This window comes from Procambarus clarkii, chromosome 3 (assembly GCF_040958095.1).
Source record: "Procambarus clarkii isolate CNS0578487 chromosome 3, FALCON_Pclarkii_2.0, whole genome shotgun sequence".
NCBI lineage: Eukaryota > Metazoa > Arthropoda > Malacostraca > Decapoda > Cambaridae > Procambarus > Procambarus clarkii.
The window spans coordinates 49,413,075-49,440,720 of NC_091152.1; the positions used below are offsets into that span (position 1 = coordinate 49,413,075).

Genomic DNA, 27,646 nt, shown 5'->3' on the forward strand with positions numbered 1-27,646 from the left:
GAGTCACTTCTGGGGTGTGAGTTTTCATTCGCATATAGTCCTGGGGACCATTCAGGCTTGTTCGCATTTGTGTTCCTCACGTGTGCCCCAAAGAATGAGGTGATTTGGTGAAATGCTATGCCCAAGATTACCATCCGAGTTGCCGTCGGGGAAGTGGCTCAAATAGCTTCGGCTATCACTTCCTTTTGACGGCCGTGATGGTCAAGCGGATTAAGGCGCCCTGTAGTTACCAGTTGCGTTGCTTCTGGGAGTATGGGTTCGAGTCACTTCTGGGGTGTGAGTTTTCATTCGCATATAGTCCTGGGGACCATTCAGGCTTGTTCGCATTTGTGTTCCTCACGTGTGCCCCAAAGAATGAGGTGATTTGGTGAAATGCTATGCCCAAGATTACCATCCGAGTTGCCGTCGGGGAAGTGGCTCAAATAGCCTCGGCTATCACTTCCTTTTGACGGCCGTGATGGTCAAGCGGATTAAGGCGCCCTGTAGTTACCAGTTGCGTTGCTTCTGGGAGTATGGGTTCGAGTCACTTCTGGGGTGTGAGTTTTCATTCATATATATATATATATATATATATATATATATATATATATATATATATATATATATATATATATATATATATATATATATATATATATATATATATATATATGTATAAAGGGAAATACCTCTATATTTGTTTGTTAGTTTCTTAGTTTGTTTAATTGGTCCTAGTAGATGCTGTTGCCAACTTGGGCGGGTCGGAAGTGGCATCAGTAAAAAGAGTGTCACGTGATTCTGTGCCAAAGTGACACCCACAAAAACACGACATTCTGACACGATTTTGAATTGTTATTATTATCATTATTATTATTGAGACAATCAACTGGTGCTCTTAGGTGCCTCGAACCCACGACCAGCGTACTGCCAACTGCAACCTCTGCAAGAGTCACCCCAGAGTTACAATAGATTTTCTCATTGATATATATCACGTTAGTGTAATTTCTCGGTGTTATTATCTTTATTTTAAATTTTATTATTATTTTTATTATTATTATTATTATTATTATTATTATTTTCATATTATAAAACATTATGCACTGATCATTCCAAATAAAAAATAAATCTAATAAGAAGAAGACTGACATGTGATACATGCTGACACACATGTCAACTCATGATACTTACCTTACCTTGAGGTTACCTTGAGGTGCTTCCAGGGCTTAGCGTCCCCACGGCCCGGTCGTCGACCAGGCCTCCTGGTTGCTGGACTGATCAACCAGGCTGTTGGACGCGGCTGCTCGCAGCCTGACGTATGAGTCACAGCCTGGTTAATCAGGTATCCTTTGGAGGTGCTTATCCAGTTCTCTCTTGAACACTGTGGTGGGTCGGCCAGTTATGCCCCTTATGTCTAGCGGAAGCGTGTTAACCAGTCTCGGGCCTCTGATGTTGATAGTTCTATCTTGAACACTGTGAGGGGTCGGCCAGTTATGCCCCTTATGTCTAGCGGAAGCGTGTTGAACAGTCTCGGGCCTCTGATGTTGATAGAGTTCTCTCTCAGAGTACCTGTTGCACCTCCGCTTTTCAACGGGGGTATTCTGCACATCCTGCCATGTCTTCTGGTCTCATGTCATGTTATTTCTGTGTGCAGGTTTGGGACCAGCCCCTCTAACATTTTCCACGAGTAAATTATTATATATCTCTCCCGCCTGCGCTCAAGGGAGTACAGATTTAGGCTCTTTAGTTGGTCCCAATAGTTTAGGTGTTTTACTGAGTGAATTCTAGCAGTATAGGATCTCTGCACGCTCTCCAGGTCGGCAATTTCTCCAGCTTTGAAAAGGGCTGTCATTGTGCAGCAGTACTTCACACTAGAGAGCACAAGCGTTTTGAAAAGTGTCATCATCGGTATAGCATCTCTAGTGTGAAAAGTTCTTGTTATCCACTTGCTAACACATGATAAATAACTCATAATTCAAACTGTCACACATGACACATGACACATACTGACACACGTGAGACATACCCGCACTTCGGTAGACTCCAGGCAGTACCAGACTAAAGATGGTAGAAAGCAACTGTTGGCTGGCTGTTAAAAGTTGGTTGAGAAGGTGAGAAAAAATACCAGATTTAAAGACTTCCCGGTTAAGACGATATGAATTAAGGGGTCTTTATCACTGAAATCATTTTGCTGGAAAGAAACAATTGGTTGTGACTCTAATTTACAATCCCGCAATCACAGGAAGATCCAGAAAGAGATGTTCCATATAAATATATATATATATATATATATATATATATATATATATATATATATATATATATATATATATATATATATATATATATATATATATATATATGTATATATATATATATATATATATATATATATATATATATATATATATATATATATATATGTGTGTATATTTATATATATATATATATATATATATATATGTGTATATTTATATATATATATATATATATATATGTGTATATTTTTATATATATATATATATATATATATATATATATATATATATATATATATATATATATATATATATATATGTTTCATTGAATATGACCGCATATTCTGTATTTATTATTTTCTGGTTTAGGGCTTCTATCCCTCTAACTATTTTCTTAGCATCAGGGCTTAATTGAAATAGGAGTTCTCCAAAACTCATTTTCGTACTTTTAAGGTGAAGAAAAGAAGTGATTTACTATAGTGTATTACACTTATTTGTATAATTTGCACGACGTTTCGAACCTCCATGGTTCATTCTCAAGTGAACAGATCTTACAATACTAGTTGATTTTATACCCGCATTAGGTCAGGTGATAATACAATGAAGGTGAAAACATGGGGGGATACATAAGGGATAAACATCGGGGCTGCAGAAGGCTTATTGGCCCATACGAGGCATCTCCTATCTAAACACAAAGATTAATTCAGTGTAATTGGCCTGTTATGTTGGACATTGTCTTCTGTGTTGGCATCGATATGTTCTTGTCTTGTCCTTACTCTCATGGTGGGTAGAGTAAATAGTTCCGTGATTTGGGTGTTCATGGTAGGTCGCTCTATTCTTATGTGAATTGCCTCAAGAATTTGTAATCTTCTTGAATCTTGGGTTTTGTCTATTATCTTTGTGTTTAGATAGGAGATGCCTCGTATGGGTCAATAAGCCTTCTGCAGCCCCTATGTTTATCCCTTATGTATCCCCCCATGTTTTCACCTTCATTGTATTATCACCTGACCTAATGCGGGTATAAAATCAACTAGTATTGTAAGATCTGTTCACTTGAGAATGAACCATGGAGGTTCGAAACGTCGTGCAAATTATACAAATAAGTGTAATACACTATAGTAAATCACTTCTTTTCTTCACCTTAAAAGTACGAAAATGAGTTTTGGAGAACTCCTATTTCAATTAAGCCCTGATGCTAAGAAAATAGTTAGAGGGATAGAAGCCCTAAACCAGAAAATAATAAATACAGAATATGCGGTCATATTCAATGAAACATGTTTGAAAGAAAACCTGCTGCCAGTATACACCAATATATATATATATATATATATATATATATATATATATATATATATATATATATATATATATATATATATATATATATATATATATATATTTATATATATTATTAAATATGACCGAAAAATTAAGATTAATAATTCAAACACGAATTTTCTCGATCTTTTTTATGTTTCTTTTCACTGTTGATGGTAATTGAAAAATCAATTCTCCAAAATTCATTCTTAATTCTAGTCTGACGCGACACTTGAACGCGTTTCGTAATAACTTATTACATTTTCAAAGACTTTTAGTTTACACACACACAACTATTACCTGCAAACACTAAACAGAGTTCTTACTTATGCTATGATTTAAACAGCTTTCATTTTTCATTTTATACCCGCATTTTGGGTGAGGTGATATGATACAACAGTTTTGGATGAGGTGAACAAAACTTTCAACACAGGATAGAACACGAAACAATGAGTATTGAAGGTAAGAATGGAAGTAATTGCAGAGGGCCTATTGGCCCATATTTCTTGATGCTTCTATATTGGAGCGGAGTCTTGAAGTGGGTAGAATATAGTTGTGCATTAATTGGCTGTTGATTGCTGGTGTTGACTTGTTGATGTGTAGTGCCTCGCAGATGTCAAGCCGCCTGCTATCGCTGTATCTATCGATGATTTCTGTGTTGTTTGCTAAGATTTCTCTGGTGATGGTTTGGTTGTGGGAACAGACTATATGTTCCTTAATGGAGCCCTGTTGCTTATGCATCGTTAATTGCCTGGAAAGAGATGTTGTTGTTGTCTTGCCTATATACTGATTTTTTTGAGGCTTACAGTCCCCAAGAGGGCATTTGAAGGCATAGACGACGTTAGTCTCTTTTAAAGCATTCTGCTTTGTGTCTGGAGAGTTTCTAATGAGTAGGCTGGCCGTTTTTTTGGTTTTATAGTAAATCGTCAGTTGTATCTTCTGATTTTTGTCTGTAGGAATAACGTTTCTCTTAACAATATCTTTCAGGACCCTTTCCTCCATTTTATGAGCTCCTGTAAAAGAAGTTCCTGTAAAATAGTCTAATAGGGGGTATAGGTGATAACAATTACTTGATAACAATTTCAGTTAATAACTCTCGGTTTTAGATTATCGGGAGTCATATTATCCGTAGGTAATTATTACACGGAATACTGACAATTTTAGAGAACCACATTAAATTTTCTAACACATTGGTAATAAACGTGTCTAACTAGACATTATCTGACCCAATGTTGCTACTCGATATTATGAGAATTCTAGCACTAATACGCAGATGAAATGGTTTAATTTATGTTTACACTACCATTAGTGAAATTAATAACTACTGTAGTTAGTATATAATGATGATTTATTATAATACAATAGTAGTTTATTAGTGTTGGAAATTTCCAACATAATTCAGGGGAGAGAAAACTCAGGTCGCAGTGCAATGTTGAGTACTGACGTACCTATCCCGAAGTTAGTATTAATGTTAGTATGTTAGTACATTAGTACACACATAACGGCTGTCCCGTAATTGTCAAGGACATACAAGAATTTAAGTCTTGTAAAGGAACTCATGTTAAATGGAAAACATGGAATTGTGAATCATCTAAAGTTAATGACTACTAAAGCCTACAATATACTCCTTGACTAGTGTTGCGATGACATGTAACGGTTATGTTACTAAGACTTAAAGTTTTGCAAATTCATAGATGCTCTAGATGAAATAATGTTATAGTTGATAGCCTACACAAACAAATTAAGAATTAAATCATACAATTTAAAGTAACTGAGAATCCACTGTGAGGTGAATGTCTTGGGTCATTGTGACTTGTAAATGATTTGTTACTTGACACCACAACATAGCATCATCATGACTACTCAAATTGGATGGGAAATTATTTGCTCTTAGTCAGAGCTATAATAGGCTTGTAGTTTCCGTTTGCATTGTTGAGCAGCTGCTCTAATTGGGCGGGTGCTTGGTGAATCAGAATTGTTGTCCTCGGAAATTCTTGGTGAAGCTGGTTCTGATAAACACTCTAGTTCTGCTAATTCGAGAGGTACCAACTTCTCTAATGTCTTTAGGGTAGTAGTGCCTCGGCACAAAACCCGTACTACTCTCAGGATGCCTTGGTGATCTGGGTGGATAGCAACAATTGTGCCTATAGGCCATTCTGACCTTGGTCCATCAATGTCAACCAATACTAGGTCTCCTGGTTTGAGTTGAACTTTATTATAGGGGCTCAAAGCTCCATAGTGGTACTCTCGTAGAGCGGTGAGGTACTCTCGAGTCCACACCTCATTCCACCTTTCAATTACTCTCGAGAGATGTTGGTAACTTTCTACTAAGTCACTCCTGGTTACATGGGAAGGGTCGACGGGGTCCTCTTCTGCCAAAGGTATCAGAGGGCTCAGCAGGCCTCCATGTATTAAATGCAAGGGACTCAGAGACTCTCTCTGTGAGAAATCATCTGACAGGTAAGTTAATGGGCGATTGTTGACTCGCGCTTCAATTTCCACGACGAGTGTTTGGAGTTCGGAGTAACTAATTTTCTGTCGATGTAAGGTCTTCCTTAAACATTTCTTGACAGTCCCTATCATACGTTCGTAAAACCCACCTTGCCAGGGGGCTCTGGGAGCAATAAATTTCCAGTGGCATTGTCGTCTCTGCAGGACAGACTGCACTTCTGGATGATTCCATATCTCTCGTAGGCAGGCTTCTCCTGCCACAAAATTTGAACAATTATCTGGTATCATTAGTTGGGGACAAGATCTGCGAGCTGCAAATCTACGAAAAGCTTGGATGAAGGCTTCGGCACTCATGTCAGAAGTCACTTCTAGATGTACGCCTCGTGTGGTAGCACACGTGAAGAGGCAAATATAAGCTTTCACTGGAATCTTATCTGGATTGCCAGTGAGAAGCAATGCTCCTGTGTAATCGACACCAGTGGTCTCAAAGGGACGAAGATGAACTACTCTCTCCTTAGGGAGTGGTGGAGGTCCTGGGTAAGGACACACTCGAGCGTCGTATCTTTTGCAGATTACACAGAACTTAATGATTGATTTGACAGTTTGACGACCTTGAGGAAGCCAATATTTCTGTCTGAGGTCGGTGAGAGTGTCTAACACTCCGCCATGCAAAGTATCATATTGATGGTGATGTAAAACTAGAAGTTTTGTAATAATGTGGTGACGTGGTAGAAAGATCAGATTCTTTGTATCCAAATCAATTTTTGCATGAAGCAAACGACCTCCACACCTTAATATATTATGAGTGTTGGTATCATACCAGATACCTAGAGACTTGGTTAATTGATCTGTAAGATTTTCATATTCACTTCCATATGTCTCTTGTGCATGTTTGATCCAGTAGAGAATAGAATTGGGAAACTTATGTCTGATTCCTATCTTAGCAAGAAAGTCAAACACATGTGCTGTCACTCTTAATAACTTACTCAAGTTAGAGAAATTGTGAGGATTAATAGCTGAGATTCGATGAGGTTCTGGTTCTTTCATGGGAGTAGTGATACTGGTCACTATGACTTGTGGCTTCTGTTTGGGCCACTGACCACTAACAAGCCATGAAGGTCCATTAAACCACATCGAAGACTTGATTAGCTGTTTTAATGTTAAACCTCGTGATAAGTAATCTGCAGGATTGTCCTTTTTGGGAACATGTTTGAATTTATATCCAGCAGATAATTCATGAATTTCCCTAACGCGATTACTAATGTAGGGAGTTTTATTGTTGTTTTTCTTACCCATTGTAAGACTGCCTCATTGTCTGACCACACTACGATTTCACCAAAGTGGATATTATTGAGTGTCTTGGTCAGGCAATGAGCCAATCTTACTCCCACCAGCAATGCAGTTAACTCAATTTGAGGTAAAGATCTCTTCTTGATTGGAGCAACTCTTGCTTTAGATGTGAGTAAAATTGATTGTGCACTATTGACTAAGTAGGCTGCAGCGCCATATGCTTTGCCAGAGGCTTCGCAAAAAACGTGCAAATTTGTGGGTAAGTTTTGTCCTGATGCATTACGAGGAAATTTCAAAACACCTAATTGATTGAAATCCGTTGCGAGTATTTGCCATTTATCTTGCAACTCAATTGGCAACGGATCATCCCATCCCATATGTTTCTGCCAGCATTCCTGCATTAGGAGTTTGCCCCTTATTAATATAGGACTAAGTAAGCCTAAAGGGTCAAATGGTTGACTGACATACGAGAGTAATTTTCTCATGGTAAGGGATGAATTATTGGTTTGTACTGACTTGACATTCATCTCGTCAGTACCTGTGTTCCATTCCACGCCCAGAACTTTTAATTGATTAGGCACCTGATAACCCAGAAATTCTTTCTCGATTATCTGGTTTAATGATTTATTGTTTGAGGCCCATGATTGTAGTGGCATATTGGCTCCTAATAACTCACGGTTAGCCTCATGGTAAATTTCTACCAATTTGGATGTCATTTGTAGTTCCCTGGAAATTATCGACATACAATTTGTGACTGATCTCTGTTTTATAAGGGCTATTTGACTTCCTCAAATGTGTATCTAATGTGGCTTGAAGTAGAAACGGGGAGGAAGTCGCTCCGAATAGCACAGAGGCAAATCAGTAGGTTATGACATCACTGTCAGGATCCAGTGGGTCCTTAATCCAAAGAAATTTGGTGTAATTACGATCCTCTTCTTGCAAGCCTACTCTAAGGAAAGCTTTACTGATATCAGCAGTATAAGCGAAAATACCAGTACGGAATCGTAATAGTTCATTATGTAGCCTTTGTGTTAGGCTAGGTCCCGTTTGGAGACATTCATTCAAGGACACGCTGTTTGCCTTCACTTTGGCACAACAGTTGAAGAAAATACGTATTGGCGTTGTCAATGAATCTTTCACCACAGCGTGATGGGGTAAATAGTGACCTAATTTTCGGTCATCATTATCAACAACTTCGATAAATTTACTATTGAGTTATTGTTGAATTAATTGATGATACATGTTCGATTTGTCTGGCTGTTTCTTCAGCCATATTAATTGAGACTGTAATTGAGAGGCTGCCATGAAATAATTAGCTGGAAGTTGTGGATGATTCAACTTTCATGGTAGTCTCACCCAGTATTGTTTGTCCTTATAGACAACTATATCCAGATATTGCTGGTAAGTCCACATATCATCAGGACTTGGTTGTTCAGGGACAATACCTAAAGTGTCTAAATCCCGCAGACGATGTACAGGTGGATCAGACTCATTATCTTCAGATATTTCTCTGAAATGTAGGGGTGACTGTTCCAAGCCTAGTCATGCCACTATTATATTGTTAGATTGTTGGTTGGTTGATGCTGGGTTTTGTTGGAAAAGCACCGGTCCAGTAAGCAACTTGCCTCCAGCAGATGACAACAAATTCATTCCATGTTGTCTGGTGCATCCCGTTATAAATTTATAATAATGGTCAGCGCCTATAAGTATACCAACATCTGTGAGGCAGTCAGAATTTATTTTGTAATCTGCTAGCCTCATGCGGTTTCGTTTAAGATATCTCACAGTGCGAGCTAGTCCTGTGACCTGCAGGTCTGAAGGAAGTTTATCTATTACTACCGCTTGTATTGGACTAGTGCAAGATCCAAGTCTCACTAACACCTTGACTACTTGGTATTCACGAGGTCCACTATTAGTCAAGAATCCAGAAATATTCAGTCTCACTTTTGGCAGGTTTTAATTTTAACTGCTCGACTAATTGTTGTGTGATGAAGGTTTTCTGTGATCCTTGATCAAAGAGACCTCTAGTGTTAACTCTAGATTTTCTGTCAATTAGTTTGAGTTGAGCTGTAGGCAGAGTGGTATTATTGCTTGACTCAGTAGCAAGTACATTTATTTCTTGATGTACCTTGCAATATTGTACTGTGGTGGAATTCATAGAATTCTCCCCAGGTGTCATAGATTGTGCAGAAGTGTTTCTACATAAGGCATAATGATGTACACCTTTGTTGCATCTACTGCATAACCGTAGCTGCACTACACATTTACTGGGATCATGAGAACCCATGCACTTGGTGCACCTGTGTAATTCTTGTAGCCGTTTAATCCTGGTATTAAAGTTAGGATAAACAGTGCATTTGTAGGTGACATGTTCTTGATCACAGACCAGACACTTTCTCTCTCTGGCTGAATTTGTCCTTTTAGTAGACATATCAGTTGTAACGTCAGAGGGAGATACAGAATAAATACCTACACTACCACTCCTTTTTCCAGTGGATGGAGTAGTCTTAGGTTTGAATTTATTGGACTTATTCAAAGTCGATTTGGTTTTGACTGAGTTGTCAATGTTAGATGGTTTAGACTCAGGTTTAATCTTATCATGAGTCTTCAACCTGTTAACCGTTATTCTCAATCCCTCGAATATTTGCTCGAGAGTGAGAAACTCGGTTTTATAGTGTGAGCAGATTTCTGCTAAGATATTTCGAGGCAATTTCCTCTGCAAAAGTAACTTGATTGACCATTCTGAGGCGGGTACATCAACTTTAGTACCTAAGGCCTTCACTAGAGACTCTACTTCTAGCCTGAAGCTTTGAAGTGAGTCTGGTCTGTTACTTGGTGCATTCAGATCCAGCAACTGGTAATAAAGGTTAGCTATACTCAACTCCTTGTTGCAATAGTTCAACTTTAGCAGTTTTATAGCTTCCTCATAATTACTCTCAGTGAGAGCTAGGTTATTTATGACCTTTTTAGCCTCCCCTTTGAGAAGACTAATCAGGTATGAGAATTTAGAAATTCTGTCAAGAGAAGTTCTGTGTATATGAACTTCAAATGAAGTCCAAAATGTGTCCCAATTTTCTTCATCCAGCCCTGCAAATGTAAGTCTAAAGTAGGTAGACGAACCTCAGGTAATTGATTACTGGATTGAGACATAGTATTATTTGCATTAGATTTAGATTGTGTTACTATATTGGATAGTATGTCAAGTTTATCTTGAGTCTCGTCTTCATACTGGGAAATATCTGCTATAATTTGATCTATTTCCTCAGGATCAGTTTCAGTTGTATTCAGTAGGTTGAGATAAGACTGGCTTGTAGATCTAACTTGATAAAATTTTAGATCAGCTACTCTCAATGATCTTTCTAGTTGATAGTAATCAATGGGAGTTGCTTTAGACAAGGTATCAGACTTATTAATTAGTCTGGTTAAATGACCTTTAAGGCCAATATAGGTTCTCCTTAATTGTTCAGGAGTAGCCATGGTGGCTTTAAGTCCAAATTTCATAGGACTTGAATAAGTATTACTAATGAAGCTTGGGTACTTGCTCATTAGTTGACAAGTAATATTGAGTATAGCCTAAATTAATCTGGCTAAATTACTCTCTACCTCACTCGAGGTTAAATGTACCTACCTAACAATAAGTAGCTAAGGATTTTGAGCAGAGCTTGAATTTCACCATTAACTTTCTTCCGGCTAGCTCATCTTTATCACCATTAGATGTAATGGTGATCATTCAGCAGCACTCAAAATGCATACACACAAATAATTAATATGGATATACTCTAATCAGTTACCATAAAGTTTGAATCCCACCCTTGATAGGGTCAGCACAAGAATGTATAATGTATGCACTACTAACTAGTTCAAGACTAGTTGTAAAATTTCTACCTAAGAAACTACGAATTTATTTAGTCTGCATTTGTGTCAAATTCAGCACAATCACAGCCTAAATTCCTACCTAATAAAGGCATAAATTAATTTGTGGTGCAATAATGTGAATATATAGTTGTGCTGTGTTTTTGTTTTTTTTAGATTTTATAGTTTATAAAGGTGTACTTGCACACACAGGTGAAAATACAATTATGTACAATTAATTTGGCTTGCCAGCCACAGCCCTTTATGGTGATTGGTTGTGTTGATCAATTTGTCAACTACATGTGACCTAGACTCACCTGACAGGTGTACACCATCTCTTGCCAGGTTTTGCCTGTATGGTCTGGCTGTAAATTGAATGTAAGTGGCATTCAATCGTACTCTCTTCCTCAGCCTAAAGTTTATATATTTGGCAGCTCTTTGGTAATATTCTGGACTCACTCCCCAATGATTATTATTGCTCAGTTGGCGAGGTTCCACCAATGCGAACACTACTGAACTGCTAACAAGTTTAAATGAGGAAATTATTGTTTTAAGGTGATTAATTACCTCAGCTGGGTGTCGAGTAGGATGGATGTCATTACCACCTAAATAAATAATAGTTAGATGGTGAGGCCACTCTAACGCAGGTGTTAATGTGGAATTATTATAGAAGTTATGAGCTGTTGCTCCTGGTGACCTGAAGATTCTTACCTCAGTGTGAAGTATAGGTCTGAGTGTTGTGGGCAATTGACTGTGTCCCACGAGTGCTACTTTATACATGAGGTATAAGCAGCAAATAAATTGGTGTGAATTAGGCTAACTTATGTGGTACACTGCCGGTAGCCTCAATTAATAAAATGTGGTTAGTCTAGACTACTTCATATGGTGATTAGTTATGACTAATTAGTACAGATCCGGTTCGAAGAGGACCATAATGTTGGATTTCTGGGGCTTGACTCATATATTCAATTATTTGCTTCTTGTATTTAATAAATCGAAGGACCACCCACTTTTGAGAAAAGAGGGAAAACGAATAAAAGTGATCATTCGAATGACACTAGAGAACCAGTGTCTGTGGATAATAATTAAAAGAAGAATCACTTGAAATAATGAATAGACTGTATTATTAATTAATTAAAGTCAAAGCCTCAAATATCAACATTGGGGGTGGTATTTCTAGAAGTTCAAGTATATCTAGGAACCAGTGTGGTTCGTCACTAGTTCATTGTTGAGTTAGTAACATAGTAAATCTAAACTACAATAGATTCAAAAATATGATAACTCAAATTATGAATATTAAAGATTATGAATTACTGAGCAACAGTCAGAGCAAAACGCATTAATTACCAAATCATCATTTCTGGCAATAATTTATTCAATGTAAAGATCCTATATGAATTATATAGAAATCAGTAATAATATTACATAAATTTGTACGAAATAGAGGTCTTAGCTGTAAGACGATTTCTATAACGCCATTTCGTCATTCGTCCTCGTGGTCACAGGATCCCAATAAAGAAAGAACCCGAGGTGAATATCACAAATGATGAGAAACTTGTCGACTCCTTGTATACATGCTGAAATCAGAGAAATTTAAGTAGCATTTGATTAGGCTACGATTTATTTTAAATATCCATGAAAACGGAGAAATTGTTGAAATTCACCTAACGTTGTGTATTAGGTATCCTTGCTGTATAACGACAGACTACTCACAAATATACAATCTAGGATGATGCATCAAACGAGAATGGTATACTTAACATGAGCGTATCAAATACCGAGGTCTGCCGAAACCGCGTAAGCCAGTCCCAGGCGTCCACTGCTGTGTACGTGTAATTACGGGTCGTGGCTTCAATTGTTGACGCGTTATTAACTGGCCGGGCACTATAGAACACGTGAATAAGTAATAGTTAACTGTTAACCGGGTATCAACGTATTTCTTGTCGATAAAAACTCCCCAGTTACTACCACGTGTCTCGCCACTCTTCACGCCAGGGATGCGTCGTGTCCAATGGCGTCTCCGCCTTTCCTCAACCCGTCTCTCGCATTCACCACAGAAATTATTAATCATGAATAATTTTTTCCCCCGCAATTATGGATGTAATACGTTAATGAGAACTGGGTTGCAATTATAGGGACTTAAATATTATCATATTCTCATTTAATGTTCTTAAACGAGAAATGGAGATGATTTTTATTCTCCATAGCATTCGCACGTAACAGATAAAACTGTTACTTGATAACAATTTCAGTTAATAACTCTCGGTTTTAGATTATTGGAAGTCATATTATCCGTAGGTAATTATTACACGGAATACTGATAATTTTAGAGAACCACATTAAATTCTCTAACACATTGGTAATAAACGTGTCTAACTAGACATTATCTGACGCAATGTTGCTACTCGATTTCATGAGAATTCTAGTACTAATATGCAGATGAAATGGTTTAATTTATGTTTACACTACCATTAGTGAAATTAATAACTACTGTAGTTAGTATATAATGATGATTTATTGTAATACAATAGTAGTTTATTAGTGTTGGAAATTTCCAACATAACTCCGGGGGGAGAAAACTCGGGTCGCAGTGCAATGTTGAGCACTGACGTACCTATCCCAAAGTTAATATTAATGTTAGTATGTTAGTACATTAGTACACACATAACGGATGTCCAGTAATTGTCAAGGTCATACAAGAATTTAAGTCTTGTAAAGGAACTCGTGTTAAATGGAAAACATGGAATTGTGAATCATCTAAAGTTAATGACTACTAAAGCCTACAATATACTCCTTGACTAGTGTTGCAATGACATGTAACGGTTATGTTACTAAGTCTTAAAGTTTTGCAAACTCATAGATGCTCTAGATGAAATAATGTTATAGTTGATAGCCTACACAAATTAAGAATTAAATCATACAATTTAAAGTAACTGAGAATCCACTGTGAGGTGAATGTCTTGGGTCATTGTGACTTGTAACTGATTTGTTACTTGACATCACAACATAGCATCATCATGACTACTCAAATTGGATGGGAAATTATTTGCTCTTAGTCAGAGCTATAATAGGCTTAATTTTTAAATTTTAAATTTTGCCCCGAGGGGCCAGTTTATTGGGCAGCGCCACTCATCTTGTGAGTGGACACACCGCCATAGCAGCATGTACAACACTCCCCAATAGGAAGAAAACCCGCTGGGTTGTTCATCCTGTCACTTGTACCCAGACACAGCTGGGACTTGCTTAACTGTCCCAAGTGAACAGCTCCTCAAACAAGAAGATTAACATCTATCAACCCTGGAAAGCTTACGTTATCTTGCGGGTGCAAAATGGGGAAATCTTTTAAGAACAGCATCAATATTTGACAAATAGTGTTTTCCTAACTCAAACAATGTGGGGTTTATTATTCTACACATATTTCTGATATCTCTCAGGTGTTCACATTCACGTAGATAGTGGTCAAGGCAGTGTCCGTCACTCTCCCCACAGATTCTGCAACTTCACTGATCAACTGTTGTTTCCATTCCATACCTCCAAGGATATTTGTATCCAAGACAGATTCTTGCTATTACTGATTCCCTCCCTCGTCCTCCTCCTCTTCGGCCATAACTATTGGGATTGCCAGCTGCAACCATGTTGTACCATCGTATAGATTCACTAGTTTGTGCTTCTATCCTCCTTTCCTCAGTTACCTTGTCCGGTGATGTTTCCTGACAATACCTCTAATTTGTAGTAGAGTCTTGGGTATGAAGTATTCAATATGGTCTCCTTCAGCGCCTTCAGCAGCCAGCTCGTTCATTTCCACATATTCCAACATGGGAGGGGATCCACAGAAACTTGATGACTCTTCCCTGATTGGTAAGTACTCTCACAGCTCTCTTAATTTCAGCGACTATTGCAAGATTTTCTGCCCGATTTTTACTTAGGCTTTGCTGTGCTGCTTTTGAATCGGTGCAAATCACAACACCATTAGTGTTCCGTTCAAGAAACCTTAACGCCATAACAATGGCAGTTAGCTCTGCTTGCGTTGAAGAGGCATAGTTCTCAATTTCCTCGAGATACTTGTGCGTCATTTCTTGTGGTATCATGTTGGATTTTTTCGTTGCCATTTCATTGATGATGATCTTGCATGAGTCATCCTCCCAGGGAGGTAACCTCTCTACAGGCAGGAGCTCACGGGCTTGCTCAAGCAGGTGAAATTCTTCGAGGTAGCAGACTGATCTGTGATGCCATTTTTTGCTTCTCCTGTTTCCCCCTGAAAGTAGCACAGAGCTCAGTTTTTTCTTAGCAATATCATTGTAATGGGGATCTCTGGCTATCCTAATTGCAAGCTTAGCATTCTTAGCTTAGCATTAGCATATAATAGGCTTGTAGTTTCCGTTTGCATTGTTGAGCAGCTGCTCTAGTTGGGCGGGTGCTTGGTGGATCAGAATTGTTGTCCTCGGAAACTGTTGGTGAAGCTGGTTCTGATAAACACTCTCGTTCTGCTAATTCGGGAGGTACCAACTTCTATAATGTCTTTAGGGTAGTAGTACCTCGGCACAATACCCGTACTACTCTCAGGATGCCTTGGTGATCTGGGTGGATAGCAACAATTGTGCCTATAGGCCATTCTGACCTTGGTCCATCAAAGTCAACCAATACTAGGTCTCCTGGTTTGAGTTGAACTTTATTATAGAGGCTCGAAGCTCCATAGTGGTACTCTCGTAGAGCAGTGAGGTACTCTCGAGACCACACCTCATTCCACCTTTCAATTACTCTCGAGAGATGTTGGTAACTTTCTACTAAGTCACTCCTGGTTACATGGGAAGGGTCGATGGGGTCCTCTTCTACCAAAGGTATCAGAGGGCTCAGCAGGCCTCCATGTATTAAATGCGAGGGATTCAAAGGCTCTCTCTGTGAGAAATCATCTGATAGGTAAGTTAATGGGCGATTGTTGACTTGCGCCTCAATTTCCACGACGAGTGTTTGGAGTTCGGAGTAACTAATTTTCTGTCGATGTAAGGTCTTCCTTAAACATTTCTTGACAGTCCCTATCATACGATCGTAAAACCCACCTTGCCAGGGGGCTCTGGGAGCAATAAATTTCCAGTGGCATTGTCGTCTCTGCAGGACAGACTGCACTTCTGGATGATTCCATATCTCTCGTAGGCAGGCTTCTCCTGCCACAAAATTTGAACCATTATCAGATATTATTAGTTTGTGACAGGATCTGCGAGCTGCAAATCTACGAAAAGCTTGGATGAAGGCTTCGGCACTCATATCAGAAGTCACTTCTAGATGTACTCTACGTGTGGTAGCACATGTGAAGAGGCAAATATAAGCTTTCACTGGTATCTTATCTGGATTGCCAGTGAGAAGCAATGCTCCTGTGTAATCGACACCAGTGGTCTCAAAGGGACGAAGATGAACTACTCTCTCCTTAGGGAGTGGTGGAGGTCCTGGGTAAGGACACACTCGAGCGTCGTATCTTTTGCAGATCACACAGAACTTAATGATTGATTTGACAGTTTGACGACTTTGAGGAAGCCAATATTTCTACCTGAGGTCGGTGAGAGTGTCTAACACTCCGCCATGCAAAGTACCATATTGATGGTGATGTAAAACTAGAAGTTTTGTAATAATGTGGTGACGTGGTAGAAGGATCGGATTCTTTAAGTCAGCTGCCAGCTGACTTAAAAAGTATGGCTCTTGAAGGAAAAAAGAACCAAACTACTCCTCATCTGCTTAGTAATATTGCACAGATGAATATATTTGCAACCTTGGCATCTGACAGCTTCACATACTTCACAGATGGATCAGTAGACCAACAGGGACAAGAAACCGGAGCTGCAGTTAAGGCAGGAAACTCTGTAAATAGTTGGAGAATCTCAAACAGGTGTTCGACTTTACAAACAGAGATGCTAGCCATTCAAAAGGCTCTGGAACATGCTCTTGGATACCCCAAATTTTAGAAATAAGAAAGAATTTTTTTAATGTCAGAATCGTTAACAAATGGCATGCATTGTATGTGGTAAAGACAGACGCCATACACAGTTTTAAGTGTAGATATGATAGAGTTCAGTAAACTCAGGGATCTGAACACCAATAGATTGACAAGTGAGAGGCGGGATCAAAGAGCCGAAGCTCAACCCGAACAAGTACAAATAGGTGAGTACATATACATACTCTCAGTTGCTTTATTAAAAATTCATGTACGTAGTAAAGTTGCTGAGAGTTTCAAGTTGCATCTGCTATGTCACTTCTTTGACTAAACATGAAATACTGAAAACTTTGACCAAGCTTGAAATACTGAAAACTTTGACCAAGCTTGAAATTCTGAAAACTTTGACCAAGCTTGAAATACTGAAAACTTTGACGAAGCTTGAAATACTGAAAACTTTGACCAAGCTTGAAATACTGAAAACTTTGACCAAGCTTGAAATACTGAAAACTTTGACCAAGCTTGAAGCTTGTATATATATATATATATATATATATATATATATATATATATATATATATATATATATATATATATATATATATATATATATATATATATATATATATATATATATATATATATGTGTGTGTATATCACGAAAATAAACACGTGATTAAGAATGTGACAATGTCAGACCACGGAGGAAAAATGAAACAGGAAATTTCCTTAAGTACTTTCGTATATTAAATACATCTTCAGAAGGTCATTTTACAGATCGAGTGATGGGTATAAATAGGCAGGAAGGAGTGGTGAAGTAAGGTGAGGTACAATACTTGGACAACGCAGACGGCCCATTGGCCCATCAGATGCTTGAGGAAGTTGTTAAGTAAACATAAAGATCTTCTTAATCAATTTACTACTTCATCACCTTCATTACCATATCTATATGGTCTTGTCAAGACGCATAAGCCTAACAATCCCATGAGACCTATCATCAGTTCTGTGGGATCCATTTCTTACAAACTCTCCAAATGGCTTACCAAAATCTTGTCCCCTTTGTTAGGAACTATCTCCTCTTCTCATTTGACAAATTCTCTTGATTTAGTTAACAAATTGAATAGTGTTCCTGTCACTCCTGATGTAAAGTTAATCAGTTTTGACGTTTGTTCCTTGTTCACAAAGGTACCGGTCGATGATATTCTCGATTATCTTGCTCGTGAACTAATGAGCCATGACTTACCTCTTTCTGCTGATATTATTGTCAGTCTTGTTAAGTTGTGCATTAAAGAATGTAAATTTACCTTTAATAATGAGTATTATTTACAGACTTTTGGAATGGCAATGGGGAATCCTCTATCGCCATTGCTCTCAAACCTGTACATGGAATTCTTTGAAAAGAAATTTGTTTCAAAAATAACTCCTGGAATCATTCCTTGGTTTAGATATGTTGATGATATCTTGTGTATTTGGCCTTCAGATGTAAACACAGACGAATTTGTAGCCAAACTTAATGACCAAGTCACCTCCATAAAATTTACTATGGAGACTGAAATTGATAAATGTTTGCATTTCTTAGATGTGCTTATTCATAGGGAAAACTCTTCATTAAAGTTTAGTGTTTACAGAAAACCTACGAACAATTTATCTTATGTTCATTATTTTTCAGGGCATAAATACAATGTAAAAAAGTCAATTTTTTCTTCAATGTATCTAAGAGCTCTTCGAGTTGTGAGTCCAGAATTCTTAGATGAAGAATTTAAGAATATTGATTCGATTGGTCTTAAGCTTTGTTACCCACTGAATTTTTTGGAAGTTTGTCGTAACAAAGCTCGTCGTACATATTATAATAATGTATGCAGTGAAAGGATTCGCCCAAAGAATGTGTTATGTTTACCATATTTCTCTGGGTTTGAGAATATTGTCAAAGCCTTGAAACTTTTTAATATAGATGTAATGTTTAGCTACGAAAACACTATTGGTAAGCTATTAGTAAGGAACAGCCCTCGTAGTGATAATTGCGTCATTTATAAAATACCTTGTAAGGAATGTAACAAGTTCTATGTCGGGCAAACATCTAAAGATTTAAAATGTAGAATATCGCAACATAAATACTCTGTAAGACATGGCCAATTGTCTAATGCTTTGTTTGTGCATTTGTCAGAAAAAGCTCACCAAATTGATTGGGAGAGTGCTTCTTCAATAACAAATTGTAAAAGCACCTATAACAGAAACATAATTGAATCTGCTTTGATACAGATCACCAAAGAAAGTAATTTGAATATTAGCAGTGGTCTATATAACTTAGATCCATTTCTAATAGATCAGCTAAAGGGCGATTTAAGTAGAATCATTGAAAAACATTTGTCTCACTAATTTATTGTATATATTTACTTCTTTATGTTATAATTACCTATATATTATGCTTGTATGTCTGCTGTATCAGATGGGCCAATTGGGTGCATCTGATGGGCCAATGGGCCGTCTGCGTTGTCCAAGTATTGTACCTCACCTTACTTCACCACTCCTTCCTGCCTATTTATACCCATCACTCGATCTGTAAAATGACCTTCTGAAGATGTATTTAATATACGAAAGTACTTAAGGAAATTTCCTGTTTCATTTTTCCTCCGTGGTCTGACATTGTCATATATATATATATATATATATATATATATATATATATATATATATATATATATATATATATATATATATATATATATATATACATATATATATAAAGAAAAGGGAAGGGAGTACCACCTCTGGCTGGAAGAAGGGGGACCCATAGCCTCGGAGGAAACCACGCATAACGCATTGGAGGGAATGTAGGTCCCCTCCAATACAGTTTCTGTGTGCTTTTCTCCTACCACCCCGTTCCCTTTTTTTTCCTTTATTGTGTATTTAAAGGTTACAAAACATACAAGACGAATGCCTCAAGGTTATGGATCTCTTGAAGCTCCTCCGCTTCTGGACAGGAACCGAGGACGCAGCAAGCATTTCCCCTCTGGATCACCACACTGAGACGCTGAAACAAAAAACTGGAAGCCCTTGGGTCTCTGGTGACGTCAATGAGCTTGGAACCCAATTCCTTGAGAAATCCCAAGGCACTCTTGCCCCAGGGGCCATGCGTCTCAGATGCTATGGGAACAAAGAGGTATTGACCTTCCAGTCGCCTGTACTTGAGTGATTTTGCTGTTTCCCTGTGGTTGGCCACCCCACCTGCTTGATCAGCTCCGAAGTGTACATAGGTGTCAGCCAGGGTGGATACACATGTGTAGTCCCACACCAACTGTCTACCCTCCTTCCATGAGTATATGGTGATGCCATCAGGGCGAAGTGCGGGGAAATCCGGGTTTTGGACCCTAGGATGCGAGGTTCTCTCTCCGCTGGGCACCTAGCTGAGACGATATATATATATATATATATATATATATATATATATATATATATATTATTAAATATGACCGAAAAAGTAAGATTAATAATTCTAACACGAATTTTCGCAATCTTTCGTACATTTCTTTTCACTGTTGGTGGTAATTCAAAAATCAATTCTCCAAAATTCATTTTTATTTCTAGTCTGACGCGACACTTGAGCGCGTTTCGTAAAACTTATTACATTTTCAAAGACTTTAGTTTAAAGATACACAACTGAATAGAACTTACACATCTCCAATTTGTTTATATCTACATTTGAGTGAGGTGGATGGGGTGAGGTGGTATTTAATAAGGTATTAATTTCATCAACACAAGACAGAACACGAAACAATGGGTATTGAATAGAAGTGATTGTAGAAAGCCTATTGGTCCATATTTCTTGATGCTTCTATATTGGAGCGGAGTCTTGAGGTGGGTAGAATATAGTTGTGCATTAATTGGCTGTTGATTGCTGGTGTTGACTTCTTGATGTGTAGTTTAACGATGCATCGTTGCTTATGTATCGTTTAACGAAGGATAAGCAACAGGGCTCCATTAAGGAACATATAATCTCTTCCCACAACCAAACCATCGCCAGAGAAATCCTAGTAAACAACACAGAAATCATCGATAGATACAGCGATAGCAGGCGGCTTGACGTTTGCGAGGCTCTACACATCAAGAAGTCAACACCAGCAATCAACAGCCAATTAATGCACAACTATATTCTACCCACCTCAAGACTCCGCTCCAATATAGAAGCATCAGGAAATATGGACCAATAGGCTTTCTACAATCACTTCTATTCAATACCCATTGTTCCGTGTTCTGTCTTGTGTTGATGAAATTAATACCTTATTAAATACCACCTCACCCCATCCACCTCACTCAAATGTAGATATAAACAAATCGGAGATGTGTAAGTTCTATTCAGTTGTGTATCTTTAAACTAAAGTCTTTGAAAATGTAATAAGTTTTACGAAACGTGCTCAAGTGTCGCGTCAGACTAGAAATGAAAATGAATTTTGGAGAATTGATTTTTGAATTACCACCAACAGTGAAAAGAAATGTACGAAAGATTGCGAAAATTCGTGTTAGAATTATTAATCTTACTTTTTCGGTCATATTTAATAATATATGTCTACAGGAAAGACTGCTACCAAAATATACTAATATATATATATATATATAGATAGATAGATAGATGTATAGATAGATAGATATATGGCAGTGAGGCAGAGGAGGGACTCGAACCAGCATTCTGGTGGATCCCAAACACCTGCCTTAACCGACTCAGCCATGAGGGTACAAAAAGCTAACCAACCCAGATCTCTACTGACTACACTGGGCGGTACTGGAGCTTTACAACCAGGATGTTAATCCCTGGATGGGTGTCCTGTTTGGGACCTATGTTCAACCCATACCCCAGACACTTCCCTATGCCAATTTGAGTAAGGCAGCTCTCAACCCTCTGGCCTCCAGTTTTACAGACAGACAGACAAACATTCACATAGTTTAGATTAATACTTTGATGAACTAATTAGATATACGTTGTACATATTAACTAAATATTACCCATTTGATGAAGAAGGTCTTCAAATATGTGGAGCTGCACCAACCATCCCTAAACGCACATAATTAGGGAGGAAAAGTTAATACTAATAATTGCTACAATATTAATTGCCAGGATAATTATAAAAGACTTCCCTCCTCCATCCGCTTCCGACACTAATAATTAGATCTGAATCGATTGGTGAAGGGAGCCGAGGGAGGCATAGTGGAACCCCTTAATAGTGTGCTGCTGAACACACACGTGCGCACACACACGCACGCAATCGCACTGTGTGCCATTCTTTCGCGGGAACAACTACCACACTACTCCAGCAATCCACAGCTTCAAAATACCAACTGTACAGTCCATCAAGCTTTGGTCATAAATAGTGGCCAAATATTATCAGTGGTGTTGTGTTGATTCGTCAAGTGCTACGCTGATTGCAAGGGTAGAGAACTATTAGGGGAACGTGCCAAGTCATTACCACTATATAGTACTGGGAAGGGGTCAGGATAAACTCTTCCTTCCACTCTGGCTCAACATTTCTGTTTTCTTCTTCATATTTTCATTTCTTACAATTTGTTGAAACTTCACAAAGGTTTCCCAGATTCTATAAATAAGCTTTATATATGACGTGGAGGAGCAGCATGCGTACTGGTCCACGTCTACACTTATACTGACTGTGGCAGGTGGTGGGACTCTCTATATACCCGCTTCTTTCTTCCTCTCGATTCGGGTCGAAATTTCTAGAATATTCGAATTTTCTAGAATTGTTCTCTAGCCGCGTGTTAAAGGTCTAAGAGGTTAAACGTTAAAGGTGTTTGGCCAGCATAACTGTTGTCCGCGGTCCTCACACTCACTACTTGCTTCCTCACATACTCACGTGTTCTCATAAGTTTGATGATGAGTGTAAGCGTGCAAGAAGGCTTCAAGGTGAGGTAAGTTAATTATGAGGAGGACACAGTAAGCCATTACAAGCCGTGTTTCAGGGGAACAAGATCCTCCTCCGCCATACATCACACACATGTGGCGTTCTTGAGCGCCGAGGCTGTGATCCGGCTTCGCGAACGGCAACATGAACGCTGACGTATTGAGAGGAATAAAGCACCAGAATCATGGGTGTAATATTATCATTCTTCCTATAACTATTATTATTATATGTATGATTTAATATAAATAATATTTTTTTATACAGTAATTACATTAACGTGATATATATCAATGATAAGACTCGGTGGTCCAGTGGTAGAGTATGCGACTTGACAATGCCAAAGTCGCAGGCTCGCGCCTCGTGGACGCTACACATTATTACCTGTGATAATATTGTTATATATAATAATGGTAAGGTTGTGTGGCAGGTGCTCCACGCGGGGAACACGGACGAGTGGACGCTACACATTATTACCTGTGATAATATTGTTATATATAATAATGGTAAGGTTGTGTGGCAGGTGCTCCACCCGGGGAACACGGACGAGTGGACGCTACACATCAAGTACGCCCAGCCAGGGGACGGTGGCTGGTACGAGTGTCAGGTCAACTCTGACCCCAAGATCACCAGGCCTGTCCTCCTCATTGTCAAGGGTCAGTATCTCACTCTGGTTGGTGGCCTCACTCATTGTGAGGATAACACGTGGCTTGTCAAGTTAAGACTGTGGCATATGTTTGTGAGTTATGAGACACACACACACACGAACCTGTACACCTGTTGATTGCCGGTTGAGAGGCGGGACCAAAGAGCCAGAGCTCAACCCCCGCAAGCACAATTAGGTGAGTACACTGGGGTGTGTATAAATGCCTGGGGGGGGGGGCTGACAGCTGAGTGGGCAGCACTTCGTATTCGTTGTCCTGAGGTTCCGGGTTCGATCCCCGGTGGAGGTGGAAATGAAATAAGTAGAGTTTCTTTCACCCTGATGCCCCTGTTACCTAGCAGTAAATAGGTACCTGGTAGTTTGACAGCTGATACGGGTTGCTTCCTGGGGTGTGTGTGTTTATGTATGTGGGGAAAAAATGATAACTGAGGAAGTAACCTCCAGCATCACTGGAAACCAACCTGGCCAAATATCAATCAATATTCTAGGGGAGTAGAAGGCTAGCAAAAAATCTTCCAGTTTACTGTCCATTAATATAAATCCACATAACAACATAATTAATATAAATCTACCAACTCACACACTATTACTTTATCCAACTTCTCAACAACTGGGCAAGATCAAAACAAGTCTGGAAACTGCATATATATATATATATATATATATATATATATATATATATATATATATATATATATATATATATATATATATATATATATATATATATATATATATATATATATATATATATGTGAGAAAGCTGCATGAACGCGCAAGCCATATATCACTAAGAACTCTTTGACCCGGCAAGGATTCGAACCCATGCCGTCCAGGATCACCCCTAAACGTACACAGTACCGTGACCACCGCACCAATGATCGTCTAAATTATTACCGATAAATTATTAGACGATCATTGGTGCGGTGGTCACGGTACTGTGTACGTTTAGGGGTGATCCTGGACGGCATGGGTTTGAATCCTGGCCGGGTCAAAGAGTTCTTAGTGATATATGGCTTGCGCGTTCATGCAGCTTTCTCACATATATATATATATATATATATATATATATATATATATATATGCAGTTTCCAGACTTGTTTTGATCTTGCCCAGTTGTTGAGAAGTTGGATAAAGTAATAGTGTGTGAGTTGGTAGATTTACATTATGTTGTTATGTGGATTTATATTAATGGACAGTAAACTGGAAGATTTTTTGCTAGCCTTCTACTCCCCTAGAATATTGATTGATATATATATATATATATATATATATATATATATATATATATATATATATATATATATATATATATATATATATATATATATATACAATCTTTGGACAACACCCACCAGTGGGACTCGAACCCAGAAAGCACAACTACCTTCCAGTAGCTGGCATAACTAGTATGCTTTAACCCACTACGCCATCAGACCTTACAAAAGAAGTAGATAGTTCGAGATATATATCTCAAACATCTCTACCTCCCGAAGGCACCAGATGAGTGAGGGGTCAGTCTGCATTTTTCGTCAAGCCACTGTCAATGTGAGAGAACTCGTGTCCAGCTTATAAGCCTATACTTGCATAAACCACAAGTGAAGATAAACAATCTTTGGACAACACCCACCAGTGGGACTCAAACCCAGAAAGCACAACTACCTTCCAGTAGCTGGCATAACTAGTATGCTTTAACCCACTACGCCATCAGACCTTACAAAAGAAGTAGGTAGTTCGAGATATATATCTCAAACATCTCTACCTCCCGAAGGCACCAGATGAGTGAGGGGTCAGTCTGCATTTTTCGTCAAGCCACTGTCAATGTGAGAGAACTCGTGTCCAGCTTATAAGCCTATACTTGCATAAACCACAAGTGAAGATAAACAATCTTTGGACAACACCCACCAGTGGGACTCGAACCCAGAAAGCACAACTACCTTCCAGTAGCTGGCATAACTAGTATGCTTTAACCCACTACGCCATCAGACCTTACAAAAGAAGTAGATAGTTCGAGATATATATCTCAAACATCTCTACCTCCCGAAGGCACCAGATGAGTGAGGGGTCAGTCTGCATTTTTCGTCAAGCCACTGTCAATGTGAGAGAACTCGTGTCCAGCTTATAAGCCTATACTTGCATAAACCACAAGTGAAGATAAACAATCTTTGGACAACACCCACCAGTGGGACTCGAACCCAGAAAGCACAACTACCTTCCAGTAGCTGGCATAACTAGTATGCTTTAACCCACTACGCCATCAGACCTTACAAAAGAAGTAGATAGTTCGAGATATATATCTCAAACATCTCTACCTCCCGAAGGCACCAGATGAGTGAGGGGTCAGTCTGCATTTTTCGTCAAGCCACTGTCAATGTGAGAGAACTCGTGTCCAGCTTATAAGCCTATACTTGCATAAACCACAAGTGAAGATAAACAATCTTTGGACAACACCCACCAGTGGGACTCGAACCCAGAAAGCACAACTACCTTCCAGTAGCTGGCATAACTAGTATGCTTTAACCCACTACGCCATCAGACCTTACAAAAGAAGTAGATAGTTCGAGATATATATCTCAAACATCTCTACCTCCCGAAGGCACCAGATGAGTGAGGGGTCAGTCTGCATTTTTCGTCAAGCCACTGTCAATGTGAGAGAACTCGTGTCCAGCTTATTAGCCTATACTTGCATAAACCACAAGTGAAGATAAACAATCTTTGGACAACACCCACCAGTGGGACTCGAACCCAGAAAGCACAACTACCTTCCAGTAGCTGGCATAACTAGTATGCTTTAACCCACTATGCCATCAGACCTTACAAAAGAAGTAGATAGTTCGAGATATATATCTCAAACATCTCTACCTCCCGAAGGCACCAGATGAGTGAGGGGTCAGTCTGCATTTTTCGTCAAGCCACTGTCAATGTGAGAGAACTCGTGTCCAGCTTATAAGCCTATACTTGCATAAACCACAAGTGAAGATAAACAATCTTTGGACAACACCCACCAGTGGGACTCGAACCCAGAAAGCACAACTACCTTCCAGTAGCTGGCATAACTGGTATGCTTTAACCCACTACGCCATCAGACCTTACAAAAGAAGTAGATAGTTCGAGATATATATCTCAAACATCTCTACCTCCCGAAGGCACCAGATGAGTGAGGGGTCAGTCTGCATTTTTCGTCAAGCCACTGTCAATGTGAGAGAACTCGTGTCCAGCTTATAAGCCTATACTTGCATAAACCACAAGTGAAGATAAACAATCTTTGGACAACACCCACCAGTGGGACTCGAACCCAGAAAGCACAACTACCTTCCAGTAGCTGGCATAACTAGTATGCTTTAACCCACTACGCCATCAGACCTTACAAAAGAAGTAGATAGTTCGAGATATATATCTCAAACATCTCTACCTCCCGAAGGCACCAGATGAGTGAGGGGTCAGTCTGCATTTTTCGTCAAGCCACTGTCAATGTGAGAGAACTCGTGTCCAGCTTATAAGCCTATACTTGCATAAACCACAAGTGAAGATAAACAATCTTTGGACAACACCCACCAGTGGGACTCGAACCCAGAAAGCACAACTACCTTCCAGTAGCTGTCATAACTATTATGCTTTAACCCACTACGCCATCAGACCTTACAAAAGAAGTAGATAGTTCGAGATATATATCTCAAACATCTCTACCTCCCGAAGGCACCAGATGAGTGAGGGGTCAGTCTGCATTTTTCGTCAAGCCACTGTCAATGTGAGAGAACTCGTGTCCAGCTTATAAGCCTATACTTGCATCAACCACAAGTGAAGATAAACAATCTTTGGACAAAGATAAACAATCTTTGGACAACACCCACCAGTGGGACTCGAACCCAGAAAGCACAACTACCTTCCAGTAGCTGGCATAACTAGTATGCTTTAACCCACTACGCCATCAGACCTTACAAAAGAAGTAGATAGTTCGAGATATATATCTCAAACATCTCTACCTCCCGAAGGCACCAGATGAGTGAGGGGT

The 27,646-nt window shown here is 38.8% G+C and overlaps 1 protein-coding gene across 1 annotated transcript in view; it reads left to right on the top strand.

Annotated features, from left to right (window-relative positions):
* The window catches only part of LOC138368229 (zwei Ig domain protein zig-8-like), a 127,926-nt gene that overhangs the window by 31,590 nt on the left and 68,690 nt on the right, over nt 1-27,646 (top strand). Inside the window, exon 3 of the mRNA XM_069330773.1 lies at nt 23,494-23,626. Coding sequence (XP_069186874.1) covers nt 23,494-23,626 — 133 coding nt within the window. The remainder of the gene's footprint in view (nt 1-23,493; nt 23,627-27,646) is intronic.